Source organism: Bombus pyrosoma, linkage group LG2, assembly GCF_014825855.1.
Source record: "Bombus pyrosoma isolate SC7728 linkage group LG2, ASM1482585v1, whole genome shotgun sequence".
Classification (NCBI taxonomy): Eukaryota; Metazoa; Arthropoda; class Insecta; order Hymenoptera; family Apidae; genus Bombus; species Bombus pyrosoma.
Genome location: NC_057771.1, coordinates 10640381 through 10665839, shown reverse-complemented (window position 1 = coordinate 10665839; position 25459 = coordinate 10640381). Strand labels below are relative to the sequence as shown.

Here is a 25459-nt window from a genome sequence, read left to right as displayed (position 1 = left end):
AACTTTTACGCGTCCAAAAAACTTCCCCGTAAATCTTGTACGTCGTAAAAATTTTCCATTCCCGCCCCTTTTATTTGCGTTTCTCCGTCGACTTTTCTCCGAGAAACGTGCACCGTAACTCATCTCACCCGGTGGAAAATAATGCGAGTTAATCCATGCCGTAAACAGTTCATGAATAAACGAAGTACCAGGACCACCAAACAGTCGACAGATCGACCGTTCTTTTTGTTCGGAAAATTGTTTGCTTATTCGCCATGAAAATTATCGATTATGAAATTCAGTTCGCCGTTTGATCGGCTTGTATCGTACTAGTTTGAATTCCGAAGCGATTCGACAGCGAGTAATCCTTTCGGAAGGTATCATCGGGCCAAAGGGATGGAAAAAGGAAAGCTGCGATCGGTTATCTCCGCGTCTACCCTCTCGCTCTCTCTCTCTCTATCGGTTCTCCCTCTTGGAATATGTCATCCAACGATCGATGACTCTATTAACAAGGGATATCGCGTGAATAGAGATCATCGGGATTATTTTAGGGGCAATGGGCGCGATAGCATCGGAAAAACTGTATAATCTGACAATATATTGACATTCGCTGCATATACTTCGATTTATGAGTCGAGATAGAAACGTTTTGGGAATATAACGAGGGCGTTGGGTCGCCAAAACTCGGAGGACAGACGAGTCTTCGATTCTCAAAACGTGTTGCATTTTGCAAACGCGTTGTTGCTACCTGGCACGCAGTACGCGTGTTCGACGCGGCGGTCAACTTGACGTTTATAAGCAGTACGTAATTATTAGTTATTAACCGACCTGGATGCGCTATGCGCTTCGTAATTTTCTCATTAATGAAATTAATTCATCGAATCCATAAACCAAATTAAATTCCCCGTAATCATCGGTTTACGGGGAATCGGAGTGGAAATCTCGCGAAACGTAAAAACGTTAACGCGAAACGAAATAGTTCTCTTCGTTCTCTTTCCTTCTTCCCGTCTTCCAGGTTTCGTTTACGATTACATTCGGTCAGTGGCTAACTTTCTTCAATGAGAAAGAAAGGAGAAAGAACCTAGCAACCGGGGCAGTAGCATGCAGCCCAGAGCTTGCCCGAGTCTTTTGACTCTCGGATATGCTAAAAGCGTGCTACTCGGAAAGACGCGTAATTAAAAGCGCGTTCCAGCACTTAATAATCGTGCGCCGCAATTTAATTTCAAATCCATTTTACCATCGCTGTTCACTCCGCTCTTTCAGCACACGTTCCACCGATGGAAACGTATTGGTTTTTCATCTGGTCGAATCTACTCTCTATAATATTGTAATATAAACGAGGAAGGGATCAAGTGTCAGGATTAAAAAGGCAGAGGGACAGAGACATATGGATTACGTAATTAATCGGTAATCATGTAGAATATAGCACACTCTACGGATTTTAATTATTTTGAAATATAATATAGCGTTAAAGTCAATGTTCTGAGTAGCTTCATCGATACATACGATCATCGCTGAGCTTCAGGTTCAAAGATGGACGCGAAAGTATTTTCGATACTACATGTCGTACTTTTAAGGTTTGCGATAGGTCTGCGATTGCCGATTAATCTCTTTCTTTCGAGGACAACCTTCGATTTTCACTCAATTCTCGCGGGCAACGTTATCTCGACTTTTCCACGTACGAACGTATCCACGAGATCTGTTTCTCGAATCAGCTCGAGTTCCGCGAACACGTGTGTTCGACGATCGATATACCTTCTGTTTCGTCGCATTAAGGATCACCGATACGTAATGCCTTTTCACGGGCCATAGTTTCCACTCTTTGCACGCCACTCTAATCTTTTTTTCTGCTCTTTTCTTTACCTTGGTTTATATCGATGTCGTTACCGCCACGTGATACGAATTCCACGTGAATATCTGCGATTTTTCAACGGGTATTGCATACGCCCGACCGGCACAAGTTACAAATTTATGATCCCCCTGGTATATAGTCAACGGTACCGCGATAAAAAGCGTAATCGTACTTCGCCGACGCTAAACTCGACGTTTGCCGACAAAAGTGAACTGTAACGCGTGTACCGAAACTTTCTCCTTTAAAGGATTTAAAATGAAAATAACACGAATTTATGCTACGCCGTTAGTTTGATTTGCTAGAAAATCGTCGATCTTCGTGATTCTGGCTTTTTATCGGCAAACTTTGAGAAACGGAAATGTGCAAAAATGGTAAAGTTGGTGGAAAACTGGCTGAAAACAGACGAATTATTCTGCGAGATCAAACAGCAGTAACAGCTGAACTCGTGTCAACGGTTACAGGCGTGAAAGCGTTCGACGCGTAAACTGCGAGTAAATCAGAGTTTGCCGCACGCATCTCGCTTCGTCTGCCGCGTTGTTTGTCTGGTATCTACCAAAACAGCTGCTCGATGACCTACACAAATCATCCCCGGGAACGGTATCCCGTTGGCGTTGAATAGACGCTCTTGTGCAGGTGACAGGACAACGAAAAACTCGGTTGGTGCACCTGTCACTGTTGTTATAACGGGAAACACCGTTCGTAGAACGACCAAGGAACGAATTGTATCGGTTGACGAACGAGCACGAAACTTGGGGACGTATATACGTTGTTTGAAATTCGAGACGTTTGTCGACTCGAGTGGCTAGAATAAATACTGGAGGGAAGTATAAGTAAAAGCGACGAGGAAGGCGTAAACGTCAACCACGTTAATTCAAGGTATAAAAGGAACGATATTTCCCTTTTTATTCCCAGCTCGAAGGAATCGCCTCTCCATAGACTTATTCCGGTATTAAACGATCAGGCTGGCGCGTCGGAGGGCAGCTTGTCTCGGATTTTCCTCCAAGCGAAGGATGTGAAAGAAAAAAAGAGACGAAGAAATCACAGCGTGGCGACCATCATATTTTTACGACACGCGCGGTACGTCGTCGTTGGCGTGGGTGAGTCTTGCATACACCTATACAGAATGTTTTATCGTCGTCCTTTTCATCGTTCGCGCGCAACCCCCTCCCCCTGCTCACATGTAGGTTACGCGGATTAATACTCTCGAGAGAAAGTGCAGCGACGATGGGGTCGTGCGGCGCGTCGATGGCGAGGAAAAGACGAAAAAAGGAGCTGAGGGGATAAAGGGCACGCGAATCGGAGAGAAAAATGTTATAGAGACGAAAATTCAAAGGAAAAAAGGAAGGTGGTCGATTCGGTTGGATTTATTTCCGCCGCAAGGACTCCGAGGAATGGTGGCACAGGGAAATCGCGAATGACAAAAGAGAAAAATAATAGGGAGAAAAGCGAGAGACGAAGAGGGAGAACAGGAAGATGAAAAGGAGAGGAAGGAAGAGTGGCGAAAAGAAATAGGGAGAAACGAGAAATGCGAGGGAGAGGCAGAGGTAGAGGGAGGGGAAAAAAGAAGAGTGCCTGGAGGGTTTGCATATTTTTTTTCATCCATTTAACGATCACCCACCGGTCGTACTCCCTGCAGGCAGCGAGCAGCGAGCGAGGAGGGCAAGGGGCAGGTGTGGATTACGAGGATGTGGCACTTTTTAGCGATGAAAAAAAGTATGTCGCATTAATTAAAAGCGACGCCGACGCTGAACGCAATTACGGGGCTGTGCGACGCGCTGGGTTCATTTGGGGCCTCGCGTTTTCACCGAGCAACCTGTTTTTCGCTTATTTTTGTTCCCTTTTTCTGTTTCCTTACCCCCATCGCAACGTGCTCTTTCCTATTTCTCGGTTCGCATGTCGCAACTTCGGGAAAATCGTGGCACGCTTCTTTGGGAATTATTCCGGCCGAGGGTGGTGCCGTAATTAATGCCTCGATTTAAAACGGAACGTGAAGAATCCTTCGCGCGAGTAAAACCGAAACGAATATAAAATCCTGCGCGTGATTCGTTAGTCCCTCCTTCGCGTGAAAACGGGACGGGAACATCGACTTGAACCAGGGCTTGATTAGTTTTTAACGATCAATCGACCGGTCAGTCGAAGCTATCCGACGATCATAAACCGATCGACGCTGTTTCACGTACGTGACGTTCCTCTACGTTCTTATAGGTTCGCGGACATTCCGTTAAGACGAAGAAAATGAGAGTGGACGCAAGGGTGAAGAACGAGAGAGCAGGGTAGTCGCCCCATAACTGCGAGGGACGTGTTGCCATGCCCTCTGGCAATTTCCGTCCTCGAATTGAAATGTTATTACGTTAGCGACACGTTCCGGTTACCCGCCTACTTCCCTCTTTCTCCTCGCACCCCTTTCTGTCGTTCTTCTCCGTCTTATGTTTCCTGTTGTTCTGTCGCAAATGCGATTTGAAGTCAGTGTTCAACGAAATGGACGAATCCAGGGATGCCAAGAGAAATCAAGGGAGAGTAACGAAGGTACGACGACGAAGGTCTTCCATGGATTCCGTTCATTCGTCGGGAAAGCAGAACCGAGGAAAATCAACGAAACATCGAATCGTTGATACTGTCTGGTATCGTCGAATCGCATTTTATCCCCAACCGTCGTTTCGTCGCCGGCTACGACACCGCACTTTTCTAAAATCGAATTAAATCCGTTCGATCGGTCGACCAGCAGAGTCGAAAAGTCTTCCTTGTGCCTTGTACGAGGGAGCATGTCCATTACGCGATCACATATCCGACTGAAAGAGCTCCTCGGGACTCCATTTCGTGTTCTCGCAAAGCAACGGCCCGATACCGAGGAATGCAGCCTGGATATTTCCGCCTGCATTGGTATTTCCGGCTTTCGGCCCGATAAAACGCCAGAGGGGAGATTTGTGCAGACGTCGAACGGGGTAACCAGAATGCTACCTCGCTTCTCGGAAATCGCTGATTCGAATGTCTTCGACATATACCTCCGGCTTCTACGTGAACGGCGGTTTTAACGGCGTACCGCCCCGTAGGAAACTCGACAACCGCCACGCGAACAACGTACCGCCGTCAAGTAGAGTAAGACGCACTACGGTCAGACCATGTAGTAACTCAAGCAGCGTCGAGTTATCGGGAATTACGTTATAAATACAGTTGTCGTCGATAGAAGACGAAACAAAATTTTCGCGAGGTACGTTTTAATCGAATCTGAGATGCAGAAATCGGTTATCGACGACTCTATTTGGATATTGTATCGAACGGAACGTCGTTTAGACGTTGGTCGGCACGTACTATTGAAACTAGCACACTCTTGCTATCGAAATACAATGTATCTAAAACCATTTCAAGATCATCGTGCTTGATACAATTTTCTTGAGTTTGGCATGTTCTTCGTTTTTACAGATAATATTCGCGATGAACGAATTATTGGTATTATGATAATATTTTACATTTAACCACAGAATAACTTTTAGACGCATAGAGGAAAATGACTCGAATTTCGTGCATGTTCGCTGCATTGAAAATAGAATTGTGACAAGCTTTCGAAGCTATTCCAAAGAAAAGGAGCCAGAGAGAGGCCATAAATAGATGATATTGCAGGCGAATGACATAATTCTTGGTACGATTTAGACGAAGAATATAAATGGCAAAACGTTCATAATTAACAAGACAGTTAGTCTTGATCGAAAGTTAGTTAAAATGTTAAAATTTCCATTATCAATGACGAGATAAACGAACTTTTTCACGAGAAGTTCAGATTCGCGTTATCCGTCGTAACGATGTTACAGTTGATACATTGACAGATACATTGTGAGGAAAAATTGTCACAATCGTTACCACATCGACTTCAACGTTTTTCAAATCGCTCTGATGCGAAACTGTTCTCATATAACGGGATCGTAAATTACGATACATTCGTTCCATCCCTCTTGCATTTCGTTAATCGTCCCTCTTGCTTTGTCCTTTGTCTTTTGTCGCGGCATAAATGCTTCGCCTTCGCGGCTGCACGAAACCAATCTGCACATAAGTACGTATTGTATTACGCTACGAGCCTTTTTTATCCGATGCGTCAAGGAAAAAGTGCCGAAGAGAGATACTAGGGGAGAGAGGCGAACGAAAGGAAAGAGATTCACCGAACGAAGGCAGAGTGTCTCGAAAACAGGAACATTCCGGTGGTTTAATGCCGATGGAGCCGTCCATTCGTAACGAAAAGGGGCTGAGGGTTGTATTTTTCACTCTCGTTCCTTTCTTTCTTCATTTTCTCTTTTCTAAATCGGAGTGGATCGGGGGAGGACAAAGAGGCCGAGGAATAAAGAAGAAAAGCATTTTGAACGCAGAAACTTCTGCGAAAGAGAGAGAGAGGGAGGGGGAGGCGAGACAAGGATACCGGATGGCGGAGTCTTCTTAGACAAAAATGAAAAAGAAGATTAAAGGGAAGGGGCGACGAGTAAAGATAAGGTGAGCGGGGAAAGAAGGAAGGATGACCAAACCTCGTGACTTTTATTGCAGCCGACCGTGTTAATCCGGACCAGCCATAAATTCATCCGGCGAGAATTGCTTCTTAACCGACGTCATCCCCTTGAGATCCGACAACCTGTCGAAGTCTTAATTAACGTACGTGATCTCTGCTTTTTCTGCGCGAGAACTCCACTCGATGAAAGAAGAACTATTAGATATCCCTGGTTTTATCCGATAAGTTCGTGACCGCGCGAACCTGCCCAAATAAATCCGCCAGAAGCTACGTAAAATTACCCTTACGTCGAAAACGTAAATGCCCATCGGCTACGCGAACGACAAATATTTAATTACAGCGAGAGATAGTTGATTCGTGGCGTGGCGTAAATGACGAGCTGCCGAGGAAAAAGGCCGGAACGGCTGGAAAAAAGATAAAGGGAAATGGAGGCTTTCAATCTTCCATTCTTCCCATTATCCGTGGCCAACCACTTCGATTCTTCGTGGCTTCTCTCCTATCCCGAGACTAACAGCTAGTACACCGGCCGAATTACACCGGAGGTAATTTCTTTCGAAGGCATTAATTAGCTTGTGTTTTCCGGGGCTATCAATTTGCAACTCCCGCTGCAATTCAAGTACTACGCAAGCTCCGTAGCTCGACGAGACCCGTGGTTCTCTTTGCGATCGATATCTGATGAAATTTCAAGATATCGCGTACGATTCCTCGGCGTAATACAATGACATTTTATTCGAAAACTTCTTTAATATCGATATTTATAAAATGATTCGATAGAAAACATCAACGAATCCGATTATCCGAAGGGCGCGTGCCATAATTATTTCGGACAATCGAGTTTCTGAGCTGGTAGTGTCAATGCACATTGGAATGCACTAGTTCTTAACACCTTTAAGAAGGTGAATGATCTCCAGACATCCGATGAAACGTAAATTACATTACACTGCGGAGAAAAGGAAAATCGATAGAAAAATAAAATTAGGACGGAGACGCGACAGAATGAGAGTAAGATGAACCCGGAGGACTGACGATGACAACGAAAGCTAGAAGCAGGATGGGTCGGTGAATGGCACTGTAGCTCTCTTAACACTTTGAAAATCTGGCTTGGAAGGGTCCGCGAGCTTGGCTCTTTCCGGATCTCTCGTCAGGCTCGTTTGATATTCACGTACCGTGAGTTTTGAGGGAAACCTTATACACCACTTCGATCCCCCGACAGGACTTTTGCGCCGCGTTTCCAAAGCCCCGCGGCAAAACTGGCACGGAACGAGTCTCTTCATCGTGTACATACCCCTATATACCGTATATACCTGTAATCCACGAGGTGCAATTTGCATGCTCGTCCTCGTTTTAAAGCCTACCGGTGATTTCCGGCATCATAGTTTCCATACAGGCTACGAAAACTCGACCCGAATCCCAAACCTCAACACTTCAGCTATACTCCTTCGACCGTCTCGTGCCAATGGAAATGATTCTCGCGGAATTAATAAAATATCGACGCTGAACGTATCGCTGGAATATTTTAACTGGCGACACGGCACGCTCTATTTTTCACGAATAAGCGATCCATTCTCGTGTTTTATGAAAAGGAACGTCGCGCGTAAACGTGCGACGCGTCGCGACGGTGGAAATTTCGACAGAAAATGTTCGTCTCGATCTCAAAGGTGTTGATAACAGATAGGAAAAAAGAGACGGAGAAAAATCGTGAGAATCTATCGGAGTATTTGTAAACGAGCTAAGAGATTGTTTGCGACGGGGTTTTCCTAGAGATATTGAAATATCGATGTCAACAGCGGAAACGAGAAAAACGACGGTCTACTTTGACGGAACGAAGGAAAAGGCCGAGAATTAGCCGCGAAACGAGCAATGCCGAAAGCACGTGTAGACGGAGTGCTCCGCAGGAAACGAGGTCTTTCCTTTGAATACGCTTAATTGCGAGAACAGTTTCGTTTTCAAGGGAGAGGGCAGACAGTCTGACGAGGAGCACGGAAATGATTAACGACAAAAGGACGTCTCCGTCGGATTTTCCGTGATCGGGATGGAGACGGTCGAACGAAAGAAGAAATAAATCTCGAACGTGAACAAAATGAACAGGAGCGTGCAATTACCCTGTGGCTTCGAAACTATCGACGGATTTCCAGTTACCAACGAATAGAAACATTTTAATTATTGATCTACCATTAATTCGTGCCCATTGTACTTTCTACAATGGGCGAATTTTACCACGGGAATTAAAGATAAAAAGACACGAAGATCGATTGATTCGCGTGGAGATTACTAATTTCGAGGTACAGGTGCTTTGACAAACTTTATCGATAAACTCGAGCAGTAAATATTATCCGTCTCCATCCCCCACGGGTTAAACGATCAGGATATGGGGGAAATTTATTTAATGTCCGTTTATTTGAGAAACATCGCGTTCATTATCTACGATCTTCGCCCACGAGCCTTTCAGCCCACGGACGTTATAAAAATTGCGATGTTCGAGCCTTCAAAGGGATAATAAGATCCACGACTATTTCCTGTAAAACAGCGTCGTTACGAAGTACGCGTACAGATTCAACAGTTGTTAGCAATTCGTTGGGAAGATTAAAATTCTTCCAGACAATCCCCGGCGAAATATTTCTATCCGACGTCGCTTTGGTAGCGAAGGAGGAAATACGATTGAAAAGTTCTATCTCTGCAGGAAGAGAGGAAGAATTAACGGGATAAATATTTCTTTTAATTAAACGAACACGTTCGCGACACGATCGAGGAAATTCGATAACGAAGGACGCCCTTTTTGCCCCGATGAGACGAACCAGCCAAGGAAATTAAGCAGGGGGATGATTTATTCGGTCGATCGAACGAAACAGCGAAGCCAGGCGGAGATTATTCGTTTATTTGGCAAATATCGAGCCCGTAATCTTGGATTCTGGTCCGGAATGGTAGTGGCGTTGCAGCAATCCGGGAAAAAGGAGCGAACACGGATAGAAAGACAGACGGAAAAAGGAAGAGAGAAAGATTGAAGGGGAAAAAGGGAGAAAAAGGGAGAAGAGTCGAGGGAAAGAAAGAAAGGTAGAAACTGGGGGTGGACGAACACCGACGAACGTGGGAGATAGTGAGTGGTTGGTCTGACGCAGCAAACAGAAAATAATACCGCGGCCATTGTTCCCGTTTCGCTTTTCTGTATGTGTCTCGCTTCATTCACTCGCCGCTAACATCGGGGGTCTGTTCTAGGAACCCTTCTCCATTGTCGAGTTTTGCTAGCTCCCTTTTACCTCTCTCATCATTTCCCTTCACCTCCTTCCTTTCTCTTCTCTTCATTATCTCGCGTCTGTCTCATGCATCGCCACGTTGCTTCTTCATCTTTTTTCAACCCACTCGTAACCATCGCGAGTCGTAGTCGTTGTCGAATGGCACACGTATTCCCATATTTTAGACGGCTCCGGAGTGAAGCAGAAGTATCCCCGACAGATTGAAGCATTTATTCGACACGCAGAAAGGGAGCTGTAATACTTCTTTGTGTCGCGATGCTTTCTCGTCGAATAAATCAATTTTTTTTTTTTTCGCCCACGGCACAATGCGCTTTCCATGCATCCATCCTTCTTAGTGCTAACGCATTTCTACGTCTTTACAAGCTCGTTCCACACGGTCGCTTATCGAATAGGATTTTTATATCTTCTTTCGCCCAGGGTTGTAACGACGCACGGAGTAACGTGACACAGCGTGTTTACGCGTCTTTCATCTTGTATCACTGTATTATACCGAGCAAATCAATTTTATTAACTCCTATCACGGACAGATATCACGTCTTTCTATGCTTCTGCTACATCAACCGGCGTATTTCGTTTTCACTTTGATCGGTCTCCTGTAGTAAAACGTGTAACCCCATTTACGTGTTCACGTTCAATTCTCGTCAAAGACTGTGATTCCATCTCGTTTCTCAATTTTATCCCCTGCCGAGCGCGACCTCGAATCGCGCGATTGTTTAACCTCGTGAAGGATATATTTATAAATCGACTCTGTCGCGGTTCTTTTATATGTTTTTTTTTTTTTTGTTCTATCGTCCGCCCTGCGTTTCATTTTTTATTTTTTTATTTACGAAGCTTTGCGCGCGCTCATATTCTATCGTCTCCCTTCGAAGTGGAACGTGGAAAACAAAACGAAACGGGGAGGATAGATTGAAACGTTTATTCAATCGATAGGAAGAGAACAATCTGTCGTTCGAATACATCAGCGAAATGGTATACTCGCTGCTCCGCCAAACGAATTAATTTGCCGAGTAATTTCCAATACGTACCGAAAGCATCGATTCGATTTTACTTTCGTTCTTTTTTCTCTCTTATTCCTGCCTTGTCCGTTTCGTGTTTACCGTGTTTCCGTCGATTCCTCAGATAATCAAGAAACATGCTAGGGTCGCCCACGATTCGTCGTATTTTCATCAACCAAACGTTATGCCTGGTCGTGACCAACAGACCATTCCGTGTTCGGAAACTGTCACGGTTTAACTGGCCACTGATAAGAGTAACAAATCCCACGGTTCGATTCAATCTCTCGGAGAAATTCTTTGGAATCTTGAGATCCGATCGGGTTAATTGAAAAATCCAACGTATACCAGCTACTTTTAACTCTAAAGTCACATTTTTATGGGAACAATCGAAGGAATAGAACGTAAATAAAAATCTATTCCATCTCCTACACAGGATGTAAGTACAAAAATGAGCGCTGCTTACGGGATTCATTTTAGACATCAAGAGAATGAATCAGTTCATCTACAATTTCAAATGTTCACCTATATCGTCCTAGTGGCACTCTGTATATTGCAGGGAACACTTGATCTGATATTTCGTATACTTTTGCATATTACGTACATTTTGTGTTCCTTTGTGCGCCTAAAAATCCCATAAATGTACAAACATCTCTAATTATTATCAGTCGTTTACAAGGACAAATGTAAAAGATCTGGTACACCCGATTTTGAAGCTTCTTAGCAGGCAGTTGTCCGATTTTTCCTCGGAATAGTAGAAAGTTAGCGGCAGTCCAATTATGCCACGTGTTCTCATATTCTTCCACAGTAAACCGGAAAACCGTTTCTTTTGTGCCTCTGTTCCCGCTCGGTAAATTCGTTTCAGCGAATGTAATATCGCGAGAGGACTTCGAATGAGAATTATTTTTAGCCAGGCACGACTACGCGGGTTATTGCCTCTTTGTGCGCGGACCGGCTTAAGGGGAACCAGCAAGCGATGACCGATAAAAGTAGCTCGAAAGCTGGCAAGTTCGATTCAATTTCGACAACTTTCGGCCGCCGTGTGGCGACAACGCAACGGAGTGTTGTCATCAAACTCGCATCCACTTTGCAGGCTAGAGAGGACGAGTGGTTTCGGAACGAACCACGAAAATCCACTTTCGATGCCCCGAGCTCTCAGTCTCCCAGCCGATGCATTATTCCGTCGAATAAGACGGATGGGGAATAGTATTCCAATTAGGGACGTCTAACGCAGAGCGGACCTTCGATCAGCCCCCATAATAAGCCACGAGTTTGTTACGTGAATTATGCCAAGCTTGTAACTCGTGTATTGTGGTACGTGAGCGAGATCAAAATTTCCTTCGACGATCACCGGAAGTTATCTAGGCGCTCGTATCCTCGAGGCGTTAATCGATCGTCTGATCGAGCGAGGACGCTTTTGTTCTGTTTGATGTTAATTTCTGGGTAATAGGTTTGAACGTGCAGAGAAAACAAGAACTTTAGGCGACTTTCTATTACGAGTGACAGAGTTTTAGGTGATAAAAGAATACGTAAATGGATTAAATATATAAACGCTTCTATTTGAAGAATAACACCATATTCTTTATGGTCAATTTAATCGCACTAATCATATTCCTAAGGTAAATAAGATTGGCGAATTGATCGACTTTGTTTTCATCCCACCAAAGTGGAATTTATTCTGCTTTTAATCTACTTGCAACTGTGCTTCATAAGTGTAAACATCAAGAAAGTTTGAAGTAAGTGGAAGAAGTGGGAAGACGGAGAAAAAGAGAGAACAAAGATATTAGAAGATATTGCGTTATGTTCCTCAACGACAGCTGTGTATTGTGATGTATTGTACTATAATAACTTGGAATTATTGCAGTATATTTAATTATACCTTTGATTTCATACTGAAACTATATTATGTCTCTACCTTTTCATACTTCCAGGTATATCGTAATAAAAATTCTCACTTTACATGTAACCGGGAAAAGATGGTCTGCTCTTTTCCACTGAAATCGTTTTCTCTCCAACGAATCGCAAAAAAGAAATTACCGTAATCGTCGGCCGTTAGGCAGATAGCGCGACAATAGAGGTATATTATCCTCGGATTAAAGGCGTTCAGAGCAGTAGAAGGTAGAGTGTCGGACAATTTTTACTCCCGAAAGATCCCGAAGGATCTACGATGATAGTCCATTTTTCTCGGGGGCCACTATCGGAATAGGTTTGAGTCACAAAACCATTTATTAAGATTCCTGAAAGTTCGAAGAGCAGAAGGAAAACCAAAATGCGAGATGTTGCATAGTTCGGTCGAGGTAGCCGAGGTAAGAAGGATGACCCGACTGGGAGAAAGCGGCTTGTCCAGGGGAAGCTTAATACTCCCGCAGAGTCCAGCTAAGGCGAAGTCTGCTTGCACACGTACGAACATAAATCTCATGGCTGGAGGATCGACAAAAATTTTGTTTACAGCTGGACTTGTTGCTTGGAAAATCCAGATTTATAGATCCTATTTCGCGTCGCACATCGGCGTAACTCCTTTCTAGCGTCGAAAGGAAGTTTTCCGGAATGGCGAAACTGCGAAGAATCTCGAAGAAGAATCGACGGAATTAAAAGTCGCGCGCCGACGACAGACGTAATGAACCGAAAGAGCTTGCCAAGAATCACGATCTGTCTGGCTAGAGGAAGCTCCCTGTTAATATAGGACACCCTTAAATTCTCGTCGAGAGACGGAAAGGGAACAACGATAGCACGGTACATTCGCCCAACGACCCGTTGGGGTCTAAATCTTGATAAACAGCTGCAAAGATTGTTAACGTTCTTCCATTATTTAGAGGAGAGGCCGAGTTTTCGCGAATTCGGAAGACCGGAGACAAGGAAAGAATCGGATGGAAAAGTAAAAAAAAAAAAAAGGATGGAGAAGAAGAAAAGAAGTTGGATGCCGGCCAGGCTCCGTGGGTATTCAGGGCTGAATGGTCGATCGCCAAAAAGTCGGATCTTTTATAGGGCTGCGCCGTGAGCGTCGCGAACGTTTTGTCGCGAAAATGATTGAAACGCATGTGCCGACTGGAATGTCACGAGTTAAAATAAACCTACGCCCTATATCTGTGTTTTTCGTGGATTTAAATGGACGCGTGCATCGCGAGTCATTCTGCGTCATTTCACGAATAAGTTTCTTTCGTTCTAATCGAGATTTAATATACGAGCTTGCTGCTGAAATTTGTCAAACGTATTATATACATGTATGTACGTTCTTGGTGCATCAGTCTACAAATCGTGCCAAGAGACCGCGTGAAAAAACGAGAAATATTACAGAGAGTTCCCAGCCAACAGACATATTTACCCATAGTCGCAATCGCGATTCCTACGCCACACTCACTTCTGCCAACGCGCAACTACTTTCGCGATGTCGTCATGCCAGGGTATTGCCCATTAACGCGAAATACGACGCCTTCGTTACGAAGGAATGTTCACTTTCGAAATAGAGCCGTTATAATACCGTGATACTCGTACATCGGATGTTGTTTGTTCGACGTATGTAGAGCGAGCCGGTAAAACCGTGTTCGACCGATTGTTCGACAGAAACGGAATTCAATATACTATTCATATCGAAGCTGGCTCGAGGGGTGTTCGTTAAAAGTACGCGCACAAAAGACAAAGAAATCCGGTGTTCCGTGAAAAATCGATTTGATTATAATGGCGAGTTAGAAGTATCCGCGTTTCGGTACTCAAAGCGTCTTATTAAAATGCATGCATTTATCGAGGAACGTACCGGGCATCTAATGGAAAAGATTCTCCTTGACCTAATACTGTTAATTACACACTGACGGATAACTTGTCCTCGTTAAATCGAGAAAACTTCGTCCGCAAGGAAATCGCGACGGTGTTGAAAATCACGAATGAAAAATATCTTCAGGTTTGGATCATGCGTCATTTTCCTAGTAACAAACATAGGCGATTACTCACCGAGAAAGACGTTCTCGTCGATGTCGTCGGCGTGCAGGTCGAGGTCAAGGTCGACTGCCCCATTGGTGGGAGCCTGACGGCTCCTCTTCGCGAGGTCCATCAGTTCGCTTCGATGATCCAGGTGGCCCGTGGCCAGAAGTTCGGCCAACAAGGTCAGATAAGACGAGTTGAGAGAAGTGGGACTGGTAGCACGTAGACAACCCGGCAACCAGAATCCTAAGAGACCGTAGGGAATCACCGGTACCGCTCCGGTACTGACGAAGCCACCGTTCAGGAGTTCGCCGCACAACATAGGTGCAGCGATGACCTCAGCTCCTCCCTCGTGACCTTGGCAACGCCTCGATGCCGACTACCTGCATCAACAGATTCAACGAAGGCCGGATTAAACAAAAGTCGCGGGATTACGCAGTTTAGCCTAGATCGAATTAAAAGGAGAAGATGATCGTTTTAAATTGCCATTCGTCGACTGAAATTTTGTGGCTGTTTCAACCCTTGCACAGAAACGATATCTTTTTCGCTTCATCTTCTCGATCTTTACGATCTTACGAGTCTTTATCACGAAATGAGGAAAAAGGCAAGGAGAAACGTACACGAAGAATATAGCTATTAAAAGATGAAAAACACCCGAAACGTGGACCGTGTTAAATTGCTCTCGGCATGCCACGTAACTTAAGGTCGTTACTCTTTCAGCTTCCGACCACGAAACCGAATAATATGCCGTAACGAAAGGCGCTATGCGCCGTTGAGAACAAAACTTGGAGAAACATCTGCATAACAAAAGATTTGGCGTAACACGCTGGACACACCGCGGCTGGAACAATACGATTCTGCACAATTATCGCGAAATGCGCGTAAATTAATGCCACACGCACATATATACGCTATCCAAGCACGTGTGCGAGACGCGAGTACACAATACACACAGACCGATGAGATATGGACCTACGTTATACGAGATAATATTCGGAGGTGGAGTCTGTGCGTTATGCAAAAACGTTCGATGCACTTGACGGCTCGTAAAAATCCGCTCGCATCGATTCGTCCGTCACGACATACGCCTTGGAATTTTATAGAAACGTGCGATCGAGGAGAGCGTTTGACAATTCTTTCGTCGACGTGTGGTTTGATCGTAAAGTTTTCAACGGCGAAACAACCGGAAATTGAACCCACCGGCGCCATCCGTTCACGTGCACAAGAACCTTCTATTTCTCGTTGATCTTGCGTGAAAATTTGGAAAGAGCGGAGACGAGGGATCACTTTCACGCGAAATTTACGGGTATTCTCGCGAGAACCAGTCGAGATGCACGATCGAGGGAGAGCCGGTAACGCGGCAGTGGACGGGCGTAAATGGACTGTGACGAAGAGAAAACCAGAAGCGATCCAATAGCAACGGAGACATTCTTCTGGGACCGGCCACTCGCGTTGCTGTTCTGTCGGACTGACGTCACTGGTGAATTGTGCGTGGGTGTGGACACTGGATGATCTCACGTTCGCGGTGCCGCACCAAGAATTTCCTGCAGAGCGCGGCGTTCATTCGTTTAATCGATTCGTATCGTCGATCGTGCGTTATCGCGCGCATAAATCACCCGTTCGAATCGGAGAAAAAGACAACCGAGAAATCGAATGGAACTGCAACGTTTCTGAATCGAAACGCGTAAGGGAGTCTACCGTGGATACACGCGAGGAATACAAAAGGGACACGCGATCGGTAAACTCATTGTGAAAAGAGATTGACTCGCTTACACAATAGTATCGAGAATAGTGTCGCTTGAAACGAAGTGTGTGACGTTGATACGGCCCTGCTTTACTGGCACGCATTTCTTTCAGCGGATCAACCGGAGTGAACCGTAACGGATCAGAAGCGAGAAATACCCAGGGAAATGATCTTCCGTTAATTCGATCGTCTATGTACGAACTATCTGCGACATACATATTTCATGGGAATTCGGATTACATCGCGAGAAATCGTAGTAGAGTTCGAGTTCCAGAAATTCCTGATCGGAATTTCGAACGTGTGTAGCGTGCATTGGCGTAACGCCACGCAGATACACCAAGATCGATTACCAATTTTCAACGAATCTATTTTCGGGAATAATACGCAGATGTTGACTGAATATCCTCTACCTATTTCCTCTCGTTTCGCGCGTTGTAAATTCAACGTTATTCGAACAAGCGCAGTCGTGTAACACTCCCACGGAAAACAGAAGGAGTCTATTTGCATCGTTCGTTGCTTTGAAAATTACAAGAACTAGAAACGCGTAATACGATTTGCGGCGCTGCTCGACCGAAAACAGACACACTCGATATCGCAGGTAGAATATGCAAACATCGTTTCACGGTCATCTTTTCTTAACGCGACAACAGCTTTGAGACGATTATTATTTGGTTCGAAATCGAGGAAAATGTTCGTGCCGTGTAACGACTGTAAGAGATAGAGAGGAAGGGAGAGAACGAGTATTACTAAAGTGATTTAATTTTCCAGAAACACGTGCGCATCGCTACGCTACTGCAAGACGGTGAATCCCAAGCAAGGAAGAACGACCTTTTACGATGCACTATTTTCGCCAAAAAGCATACTGTGCATAGCGCACACGCGAACGGAATATTCTATAGAAGATAACGTTACAAAATCTTGAATAGTGACGTGACTTGGTGCGTGAATTTAGTCTGAAAATCGTCCGAAATATACATATATATAACGTTCGGCGTCCTAATCGATACAGAATAACGTATCGTACGATAAATTCGTTTAATGATATTGTTATTAAAGATTAATGAACCGTATAGCTTATTTCCCGTATTTAAAATTGGGACGTTATTCCAATTTGTCATACGTTTGTAACACAGATATGCGGTATGTTCAATTTGATATATATACATATACAGATATACAGATATAATAAACGCATTCGAAAATGCAGCTTCGTATCCGAGCGAATTTTTTATTTAGACTTTTTCATTTGCAATCCGTTCATTAATATTCACGGAACTGACGCGTGCGTATATAATGTTCCATTGGTAAATGCCACAACTTTCCATCATCTATATCAAATTTCGTTCCGACTCTGATCGAGTAACAAGTTTCAAATTGATCGGCGCCAACGCGCGATAGGTGCAAATATTAACAATACATTTTCCCTGTCAGCATAGGGCGATGTTTGCTGACGCGTCTCGCCAAGACATTACAATAACGAACAGATGTTTTCCCTGTCTTTCAAAAAGAATAATGATGCAATGAATAACAAAGCAAGTCGATTTTTCTCCACCTTTTATTCCTATTTTTTCATCGAAACGATAAAACCCATCGTTAGAACAACGCATAAAAGAGGCAGGTAGAACAATCGTGGCTCGGGATCGAGACATTCAAAATTGATAAACGCGCGGCGTTGGCGAGTTTGAATCAATAAAATTTACCCAGTCGAAACACCGTGTTCAACTCTGTTGGCTCCTCCAGTTCGTTTTTCCTTGATTGCACGCGATTCGGATAATGTTCATGATCGTCGAGTTACACTATTACCGGTATGAATGAATCATGACCGGCTAGGAATACCGCGATACCGATACTAAGAAGTTTGCAGATAACACCGGGAAACCAGGAGGGGTTGAAGGAAGCCATCGACCAGGAGCGGCAGACGAACGGGCGCCATGACCACCCCACTCCACTCTTGCCTTTATTCAACGGCTTATCCAAAACTGGAACAACCCCTTGCTCGACTCTAGAGCACGAAACGTATGAGCACTGGGCACGAGATATTCGTTCCACCTCCGTGGCCATTCATAAAATAACCTTAAACGCAGCTTTTAACCGCTAAATACGCCGTGATTTATAACAGTAGATTCGTGTTCAACGGATGATTTCACGGATCGTTAGGCCGAAGGTAAGAAGGAACAACGATGGGTGGACAACGAATTCAGCAGTCGGCCTCGGTTATTTTCGTCTCTCGAGTATATTCCCACGTATAATTTCCATCACGTCGAATTATCATGATTTATCGTGCGGTGAATTATCAGAACAGTGGTAGCCACCGGTCCGGTCGACAAATTTCGCGCCCCAATTTCCTGCAGGCTACCCCAAGTTGCAGGGAAAATGATAGCAAATTTTCAAATTAGTCCCGCGTTGTTTGCAGCTACGAATTTCTCTTATCCCCTGTAGCTTCGATTCCCGAGGGCCGTTGAACTCTTGCCGCATTCACAAAGTAGTCGAAGTTCGCGCGGGTCGATAGATATATAAACGAGTGGTAAGTTTCTCTCGGTACAGAACTCGGTGAGTACTCTTGCGAGCACGTACACACCGAATACTGGTGGATCGTTTTCACCCCTCCGTGTCTGGGTAAACATCGTCGACGCGGCGTTACCGACTCCAATCTCGACTGTGCCCGCGAAAATCCGGCGGGACTCGATATCACCTGCCGGAAAATCGTGACGTCGTCGAACCGTCGAGCTTATGTATGGTAAACTCGAGCTCGATATCGCAATGTCGCTCGTTCGGAGCATACAACCCTGCTAACCTCTACACATCGAGTTTACCCTACAGCTGTAGGACAGATTCTTCGTTTGATAACCTGCTACCAGCGAGGCTTCTAAAGGTATGTAAGCGTACGCCTACGGAAATATCAATCAAAACGGGACCAGAGATATCAAACGTACGATGATAAAATATTTATATGAATAACGTGCGCGTGACGAAAAAAGAACAACATACAGTTTCCCGAGCTCGTCGCTTCGGTTTATGTGCGATACTGTGAATACACACTACGTCAAACATCAAATAGAAACGAACAAAAAAAGAAGAAAGGAGAAAAGCTAGAAGAACGAGCGAAGATAGGAGTTCTATCGACGAGAAAGTTGAACGGATTTTTTATCTGACTGCATATAGCGTCTAAAAGTAGCTAGTCGACTCGATAAGAGGGATGTCATTTGCTCCCCCTTAGCTCCAAGGAAAAGACGAAATCTTCTAAATCGAAGACGAGTCCCGCGCCGACAAGAATCTCGTCATTAAGATTTTTGATTTGAATGCAAATAGGTTTCTAGTTCTTCGCGCCTTCGTTCTCTCTATCTCTCCAGATATTTTACGCCGTAAAGGGAAATAGACTTTATTTTCTGAAGCAGGACGAAAACCTTCGGTCGATGCGAATCTTTCCAACGCAATTTCCATTGACTTTCTAGTAATCATCGTCTTTATAAAACAACGATAGACTCTTTTATTTCACATTTTATTTCTTTCGTTTCTTTGCAATTTTTCTATTATCTTTGTCAATCTCGCAGGAACAACACGTCGTTCCTTCGATCTCATCGCTGGAAGCTTTCCACTTGAATTAAGATTTCAGGGTTCAGAGAACCTTTCGGACCAAAAGACACGCGGCCGGGGCCGAAATGGATTTCGCCGTGTGCAACAGCGGCCAGGTAAGCCAAGACGTAATTTACTGGTTTCTGCTTGTTACACCGGCCGTACGACCGCCCTGTCGCCATGGCGTACCTCGTAAAGACGACAGACTCGACGTAATTTTATCCTGTCTGGCCGCTCCTATATATACACATACACGCCTTTCGTTCTTCGACCAAATGAGATTTTACTTCGTGCCAGGTAAGACGGTACTTTCGCGCGCCTGTTTCTCGCGACACGCGCTAACTACGCTCGCCAATGAAAATAAAACGGTTCGCAACATCTAACCCGGATTTCCCATCGCGTTTTTCCTTTCGTCTTCTATTCGTTCTCGCGTTACAACAGGAAGTTACCTTGGTCCTACTTGATCCAATTTTACATCCTCGCGCGAACTACGATTCCTGTTAAACGAGAAAGAGAAGACACGAGTCTTATTCTTCACTCTGGCGAGCAAACCGGAGAACTTGCGACAGAGTAAACGGTGTTTACGCAGAACGCATGACGTTGGAAATAATTCAGGGACGTTGATCTTGCCCACCAAAGATGAATCACGTGACTCGATTCCACTTTACTGTAGCTGCGCAATCGACGTTCGTTACCGAAAACAATATCCGAGGAATTAATATGAATACTAAGGGAATGGACGTGGGCAAGCAGTATCGCGTTTCGATCGGCGACTAACGACAGACCATTACATAGAAGTGGGTTTTGATATCGCGATCGCTTGGCAATGGGATTTGCCATTGAGTCGAGATTATCCTCACGGAAGGTGAATTTACACGAGGATATACACAGTTAGCTAGGGGCGAGGATGCTACTTTGCAGTTCCCTAACGCAGATACCCGAATATATTGAATATATTTGACGTTTCATTAAGTGGGAATTTCTTACGTGTCATCGTTAAAAGAGAATTAGGGTACAGACTATATCAAGATCTCGATGTTAGTAGAGATTAGAAAACGACATTATGGAAGGATCGGTGTATTTACGTCGGTCGAGCACGATTTCTTGATACGTATGTAAATTTGTAAGAAAGTTATCGTTGGTCTAAATTCACAAATGTATCGAGTATCTTTCGCGTTTTAATTAACTGGAATTTCTTACGTGTCATCGTCGTAAGAAGAAGATTAGGGTACAAATTACATCAGACAGTCGATGTTAGCAGAGGTTAGAGGTTAGGTTCGACATCATCGAAGGAACAGTCGAGGAAGTGGAGAAACTTACGTCGATTTGAATACAGTATCTTAATATAGTAAATTTGCGAACAAGTGATCGTTAATCTTTATTTAATAAGCGCTAAAGCTCCGTCTAAACGTTTTATTGTTCGAGAATCATTGGAAGAGTTTTTTAATTGAGAGGGCGTTCGTACATAACTACGTTCGTTAAATTCGCCGTACCTTTCGGACGAACAAACTGCTCGCTATTTTAATTAAAAGTTTCTGTTTAGTTCCGTTCTGCAGGCAGAAATTATGCAGCGCATTTAGAGCGCGAATTCAAACTAAAGTGATGAGGTAAACCAGCAGGTAAACCCGGCTAGTGGACAGGGCAGCGGGTTGATTGATCGCGTGTCAGGTTCCAGCCAACCTGGCGCCAGCACAGAGTTTCTCAACCTGGCGCCATGCTAGGTATATCTCGTACTAGCATGCAGCTTGTTCTACGATCTGTCCTCGCTTTCTTATCTACACGACATTCAGGCATAAATTTTCTGACTCGTAATTTTCTTGAATGATACACAAATGATAAATATATCCAAAGCAATTACGGAGAATGAAATAGACCTTGAAACGAACGAATGAATTTTCGCTTAATCACGATTTATCTACTCTTTTTTTCTCTTTAGTCACGATGCGGTAAACAAGAAAAATGAGTGAACAAGGAAACGATCGAGTCTTTAATGTTCGAAACTGCAGCTTCGCAGTGATCGTGATTCTACCTATCGTTTCTATCCCGGATTTTTTCTGTCAGTCACTTATTCATTTGATCTTTTTCTCTTCCCGTGGCTTCCCACACAAGAGCGGACCTTTCATTTTGATCGACGAGTGACGTTATCATGGCTAATATTGGAGAGAGAAGCAACTCTGCTACTTCCGAGCGATCTGACTCGCTCCATCAAACATTCATGCTGTTGGCCGCGAGCTCGTGTTGCCGCTCCGTGAAAATACGCCCGATAAAATGCACTGACCTCACTCTGTTCCCTCCGCCCTAGTGGCGCTCTTTTGTGCACGATACGACATTGCCAGCCAACGCTAATATGTCTAGAGTTAGCTTCCACTCCCGCAGTGTAACTTTTCAAAAATCGTTCCGCTCGTTTGAACTCGATGATCGTCGTTTATCTCACGTATATGGAAATGTTTCCAAATATTTTTAATTTCTCTTATTTATTATTAATTCGTTTCTCCGTCGATCATAGAATACGAGACGAAAGAAAACGAGACCTATGAAATATCGAATTAACCCTTGATTGTTAGTTCGTAGGCGATTACGATAGATTAGATTCGATTTAATTTTCACTGTGTTTCATTTCATTTAATTTTCTCTGTACTTTATACTGCGCATCATGGTGTTTATTATATAAAACACAGAAAAGAAATTAAAGCGAGTTATTTTAAAATTAAGTATTCCATCCCAAAATCTTGTGGATTATCCACGATACAACGTTAACGATCGAGGATTAAACGGATCGATTTTAAAGTAGCGGAGAACTTGTTGCGAGTGCGACTCACTCGAAAGATGACCTCGGCGTAACTTTAAAATCCGTGAACATTAGACGGGGAAACGACAAGGGAAGTAACGGCAAAAGAGGATGGACAGGAAGAGAGACTTCTGAATGCAAAGAGAGGAGAGTGAACTCTAGACCACTTCGTCACACTCGAGAGAAGACAGAGAGGGTACGGCAGCTTGTTCTAGTTTACGGTTCTCAGAACGAACGCAGAGAAAACTCAGCTACCGTGAGCCTTGCGTGGCTAAGAGGCTACCCCGAAATTGTCGTAGTACTCTGTCGGATTTGGTGTCGAAATAAATCGGCAAAGGTTGCTCTCCAAACCGTATCTTTATCCAGGATGCCACTGAATGAAACATAAGAAAATTATGCTGCACGTACCAGATGGAAGATACCTTCGTATGAGGATTTCCAAGACACACATTTTTTGAGAAAAATAAATCTTTGCAATCGTCGATCGAATCACTGGGAAAATCGATTTTTTACAAATAGATTGCCGATGCTTATGCATTTGTGAAAGATTGAAAGATGTACAAATACACAGATTAGCTTGCAAAAACAATTCTTAACCTTCATGTAATAAATGTTGGATAAAAGTTTATGCCAAGTCATTCCAATAATGATTTCATGTTTCTGTTAATGCATATATATATATATGTATGATTTGAACCATATCTGCGTAGAGATTCATGCAAGTCATTGCCACGTGTTACCAAGCAGCGTTCAATTGATAAGTGGGAAGATACGCCGTGTATGATGGTCGAGAAAAATACATTTATCAATAACATTCTTATAAAATATTTATATTTATATTTACACAAAAACAGATGTATTAAACAGATATATATATATATATATATATATATATATATATATATATATATCCGTAATAATAAATAATAATACAATAGTATTGTTTATTTCGTAAATATAAACTGTTTTTGTGTAATTATAAATATTTAGTCACAGTAATTTAGTAAATATAAATATTTTACAGTTCAAATCATTATGGAATTACAAGTCATCAGGGTATTTGAAGATGCTGAGTCTGAGAATATTCGTCTGAGGAATGCAAATACTCGACGTTCATAGTGATATGTAGATTAATGCTCATTTGATCGAAAATTCTCTCGGAATTAACTTCTTTATCCTTAAATGTATCCTTATAATAAATGTCTCTTATGTCAGAGAATCAGATTCTGCTTGTCGATTTAATTTTTGATTTCGATAAGTCGAAATGAATAGCCATGAAAATACTTATATTTATAGTTTCTTGATATGGAAAATTATATTCCATTCTTTACTAATGTGCATATAACAAGATAAGATTACTTCACATAACATTGTATCGTATTAGACATTATATAACATATTAGACATAAGACACATACGTCTTATTCAAAATAAGATTGTTTCACATCTAGTACTGTTCCAGAACGAAAACAGGAAAGTGTCTCACGTTATTCTCTGTTAACATTTTATTAAACATTACAGAAAAAGACAGATGTTCCCTTCTCTCTCTCTCTCTCTCTCTCTCTGTTACTAAAAATTATCTGACTATATTATAAATTAAGTTATTAGCTTCAACACCGACATATCAGAGCTTTATTTTCTGTCGGACATTTCAGAGGTCGGTCGCCAGGCGCATTGAAAACCACCTGTCTACTTTATTACATTTTGTGGAAAGCGCGACGCATATCGCCGCCCGTGAATAATTACACTATTAATTTGAAAGCGCATAATTGTAACCAACTTCCATACGTCATAAATTTATTAAAGCAGCAATTGTTCCGCCAACGATGTTTCATAATGCAAAGAAAGATTCTTGTTAACATTTTTTTCCAATTAGACATCCATCGTTCGCTTTTCACAAATTCACAACATCGGAACGTTGTACTTAGCGTCGGTTGATTTATCGCTTTAAGAATTCGTGACAAGATTCCTTAGTTCGGGAGGCCATTATTCACCGAAGGATCGGTGCATCTGTGGTGAACATCGTGTAATTCCTCAGGAACGAGGCAGATCCTCGAAGCGTCAGGTGGTTCCCAAACCACATCTGATCGATAGAAACGTGGTTTAAAGACAAGGGGCACCGTCGATTGAGCGTTCAATATCCGTCTTACATGAAGACAATCGTACGTGGTCGATGGTAATTGATACCGATTGTCATCAATTGCGGAACCATCTCGTTTTCCCTTCTCGACCTACAGAATAACCAACCAGTCACATTCTACATTCTTTTCACGTACGTGAAATATTCGCAACGTGTCGCAAAAGTTCACCGTGTCGCCAAAGTTTCTCGCGAAACTAGATTCGTTCGACGCTCCGAAGTTATGAGCTGTCTGCTATTCCTCCGGAATATAACAACTTGAAAGTTAACGCGAAACAATGTAAGATATAATTGCAAACAAGTTTGAATGAATTTGTGGCCAAACGTGTCTTTCAAAAATATAACGAGCAAATTTCTTTTATCTAAATAAACATACAAATTCCGAACTATTTAGTTACTTTATGTATGCAAGATATATATGTATGGAAAGATCTCATGCCTCGAATGAAAATCTGGAAAAAGTACTATCTTGAACTAGGAGTAATTCTGCCTCGATAGTGTCAAAAAGTGCTGCTTATATCCAAGGAAATAGTTACCGCTAAAGTGACATATTTTAGATATTCGTCGCACGTTTTCAAAGCATCCGGCGTCAAAGAGCTCGCAGAAACTCTTGCGGGGAAGCAGCACGAATCGTCGTCCACTCCTTAGAGAGAATTTTCCTGAATTCGTTTCAACTGGATTTCCTATCTTTCAGTCGGGTATACTTCAACAGAGGTAGTCGTATACATGTACAAAGAGA

General features: G+C 43.3%; 2 protein-coding genes and 1 long non-coding RNA gene across 11 annotated transcripts in view; 2 read left to right on the top strand and 1 right to left on the bottom strand.

Moving 5' to 3' along the window:
• Window positions 1-25459, bottom strand: part of LOC122574501 (protein Fe65 homolog) — a 149268-nt gene that overhangs the window by 98553 nt on the left and 25256 nt on the right. For 5 of the 9 annotated variants that reach the window (XM_043742219.1, XM_043742224.1, XM_043742210.1 and 2 more), the window contains exons 1-2: window positions 15679-15825; window positions 14509-14861 (exon numbers count right to left, since the gene is read on the bottom strand). In XM_043742219.1, the coding sequence (XP_043598154.1) occupies window positions 14509-14800 (292 nt within the window). In that variant the 5' untranslated portion in view covers window positions 14801-14861; window positions 15679-15825. Of the gene's footprint in view, window positions 1-14508; window positions 14862-15678; window positions 15827-25459 lie in introns of those variants that run through there. The other 4 variants (XM_043742192.1, XM_043742201.1, XM_043742182.1 and 1 more) reach the window with 3 other exon arrangements.
• LOC122574638 lies at window positions 16013-17364 on the top strand. The gene is made up of 3 exons (XR_006319116.1): window positions 16013-16216; window positions 16336-16820; window positions 16991-17364. It is a non-coding gene; the product is annotated as an uncharacterized LOC122574638 (long non-coding RNA).
• Window positions 20071-23119, top strand: LOC122573746. The gene is made up of 3 exons (XM_043740550.1): window positions 20071-20092; window positions 20528-20660; window positions 22587-23119. Exons 1-3 carry the CDS (start codon window positions 20071-20073, stop codon window positions 22969-22971), a joined length of 540 nt encoding a protein of 179 aa, XP_043596485.1. The 3' UTR covers window positions 22972-23119.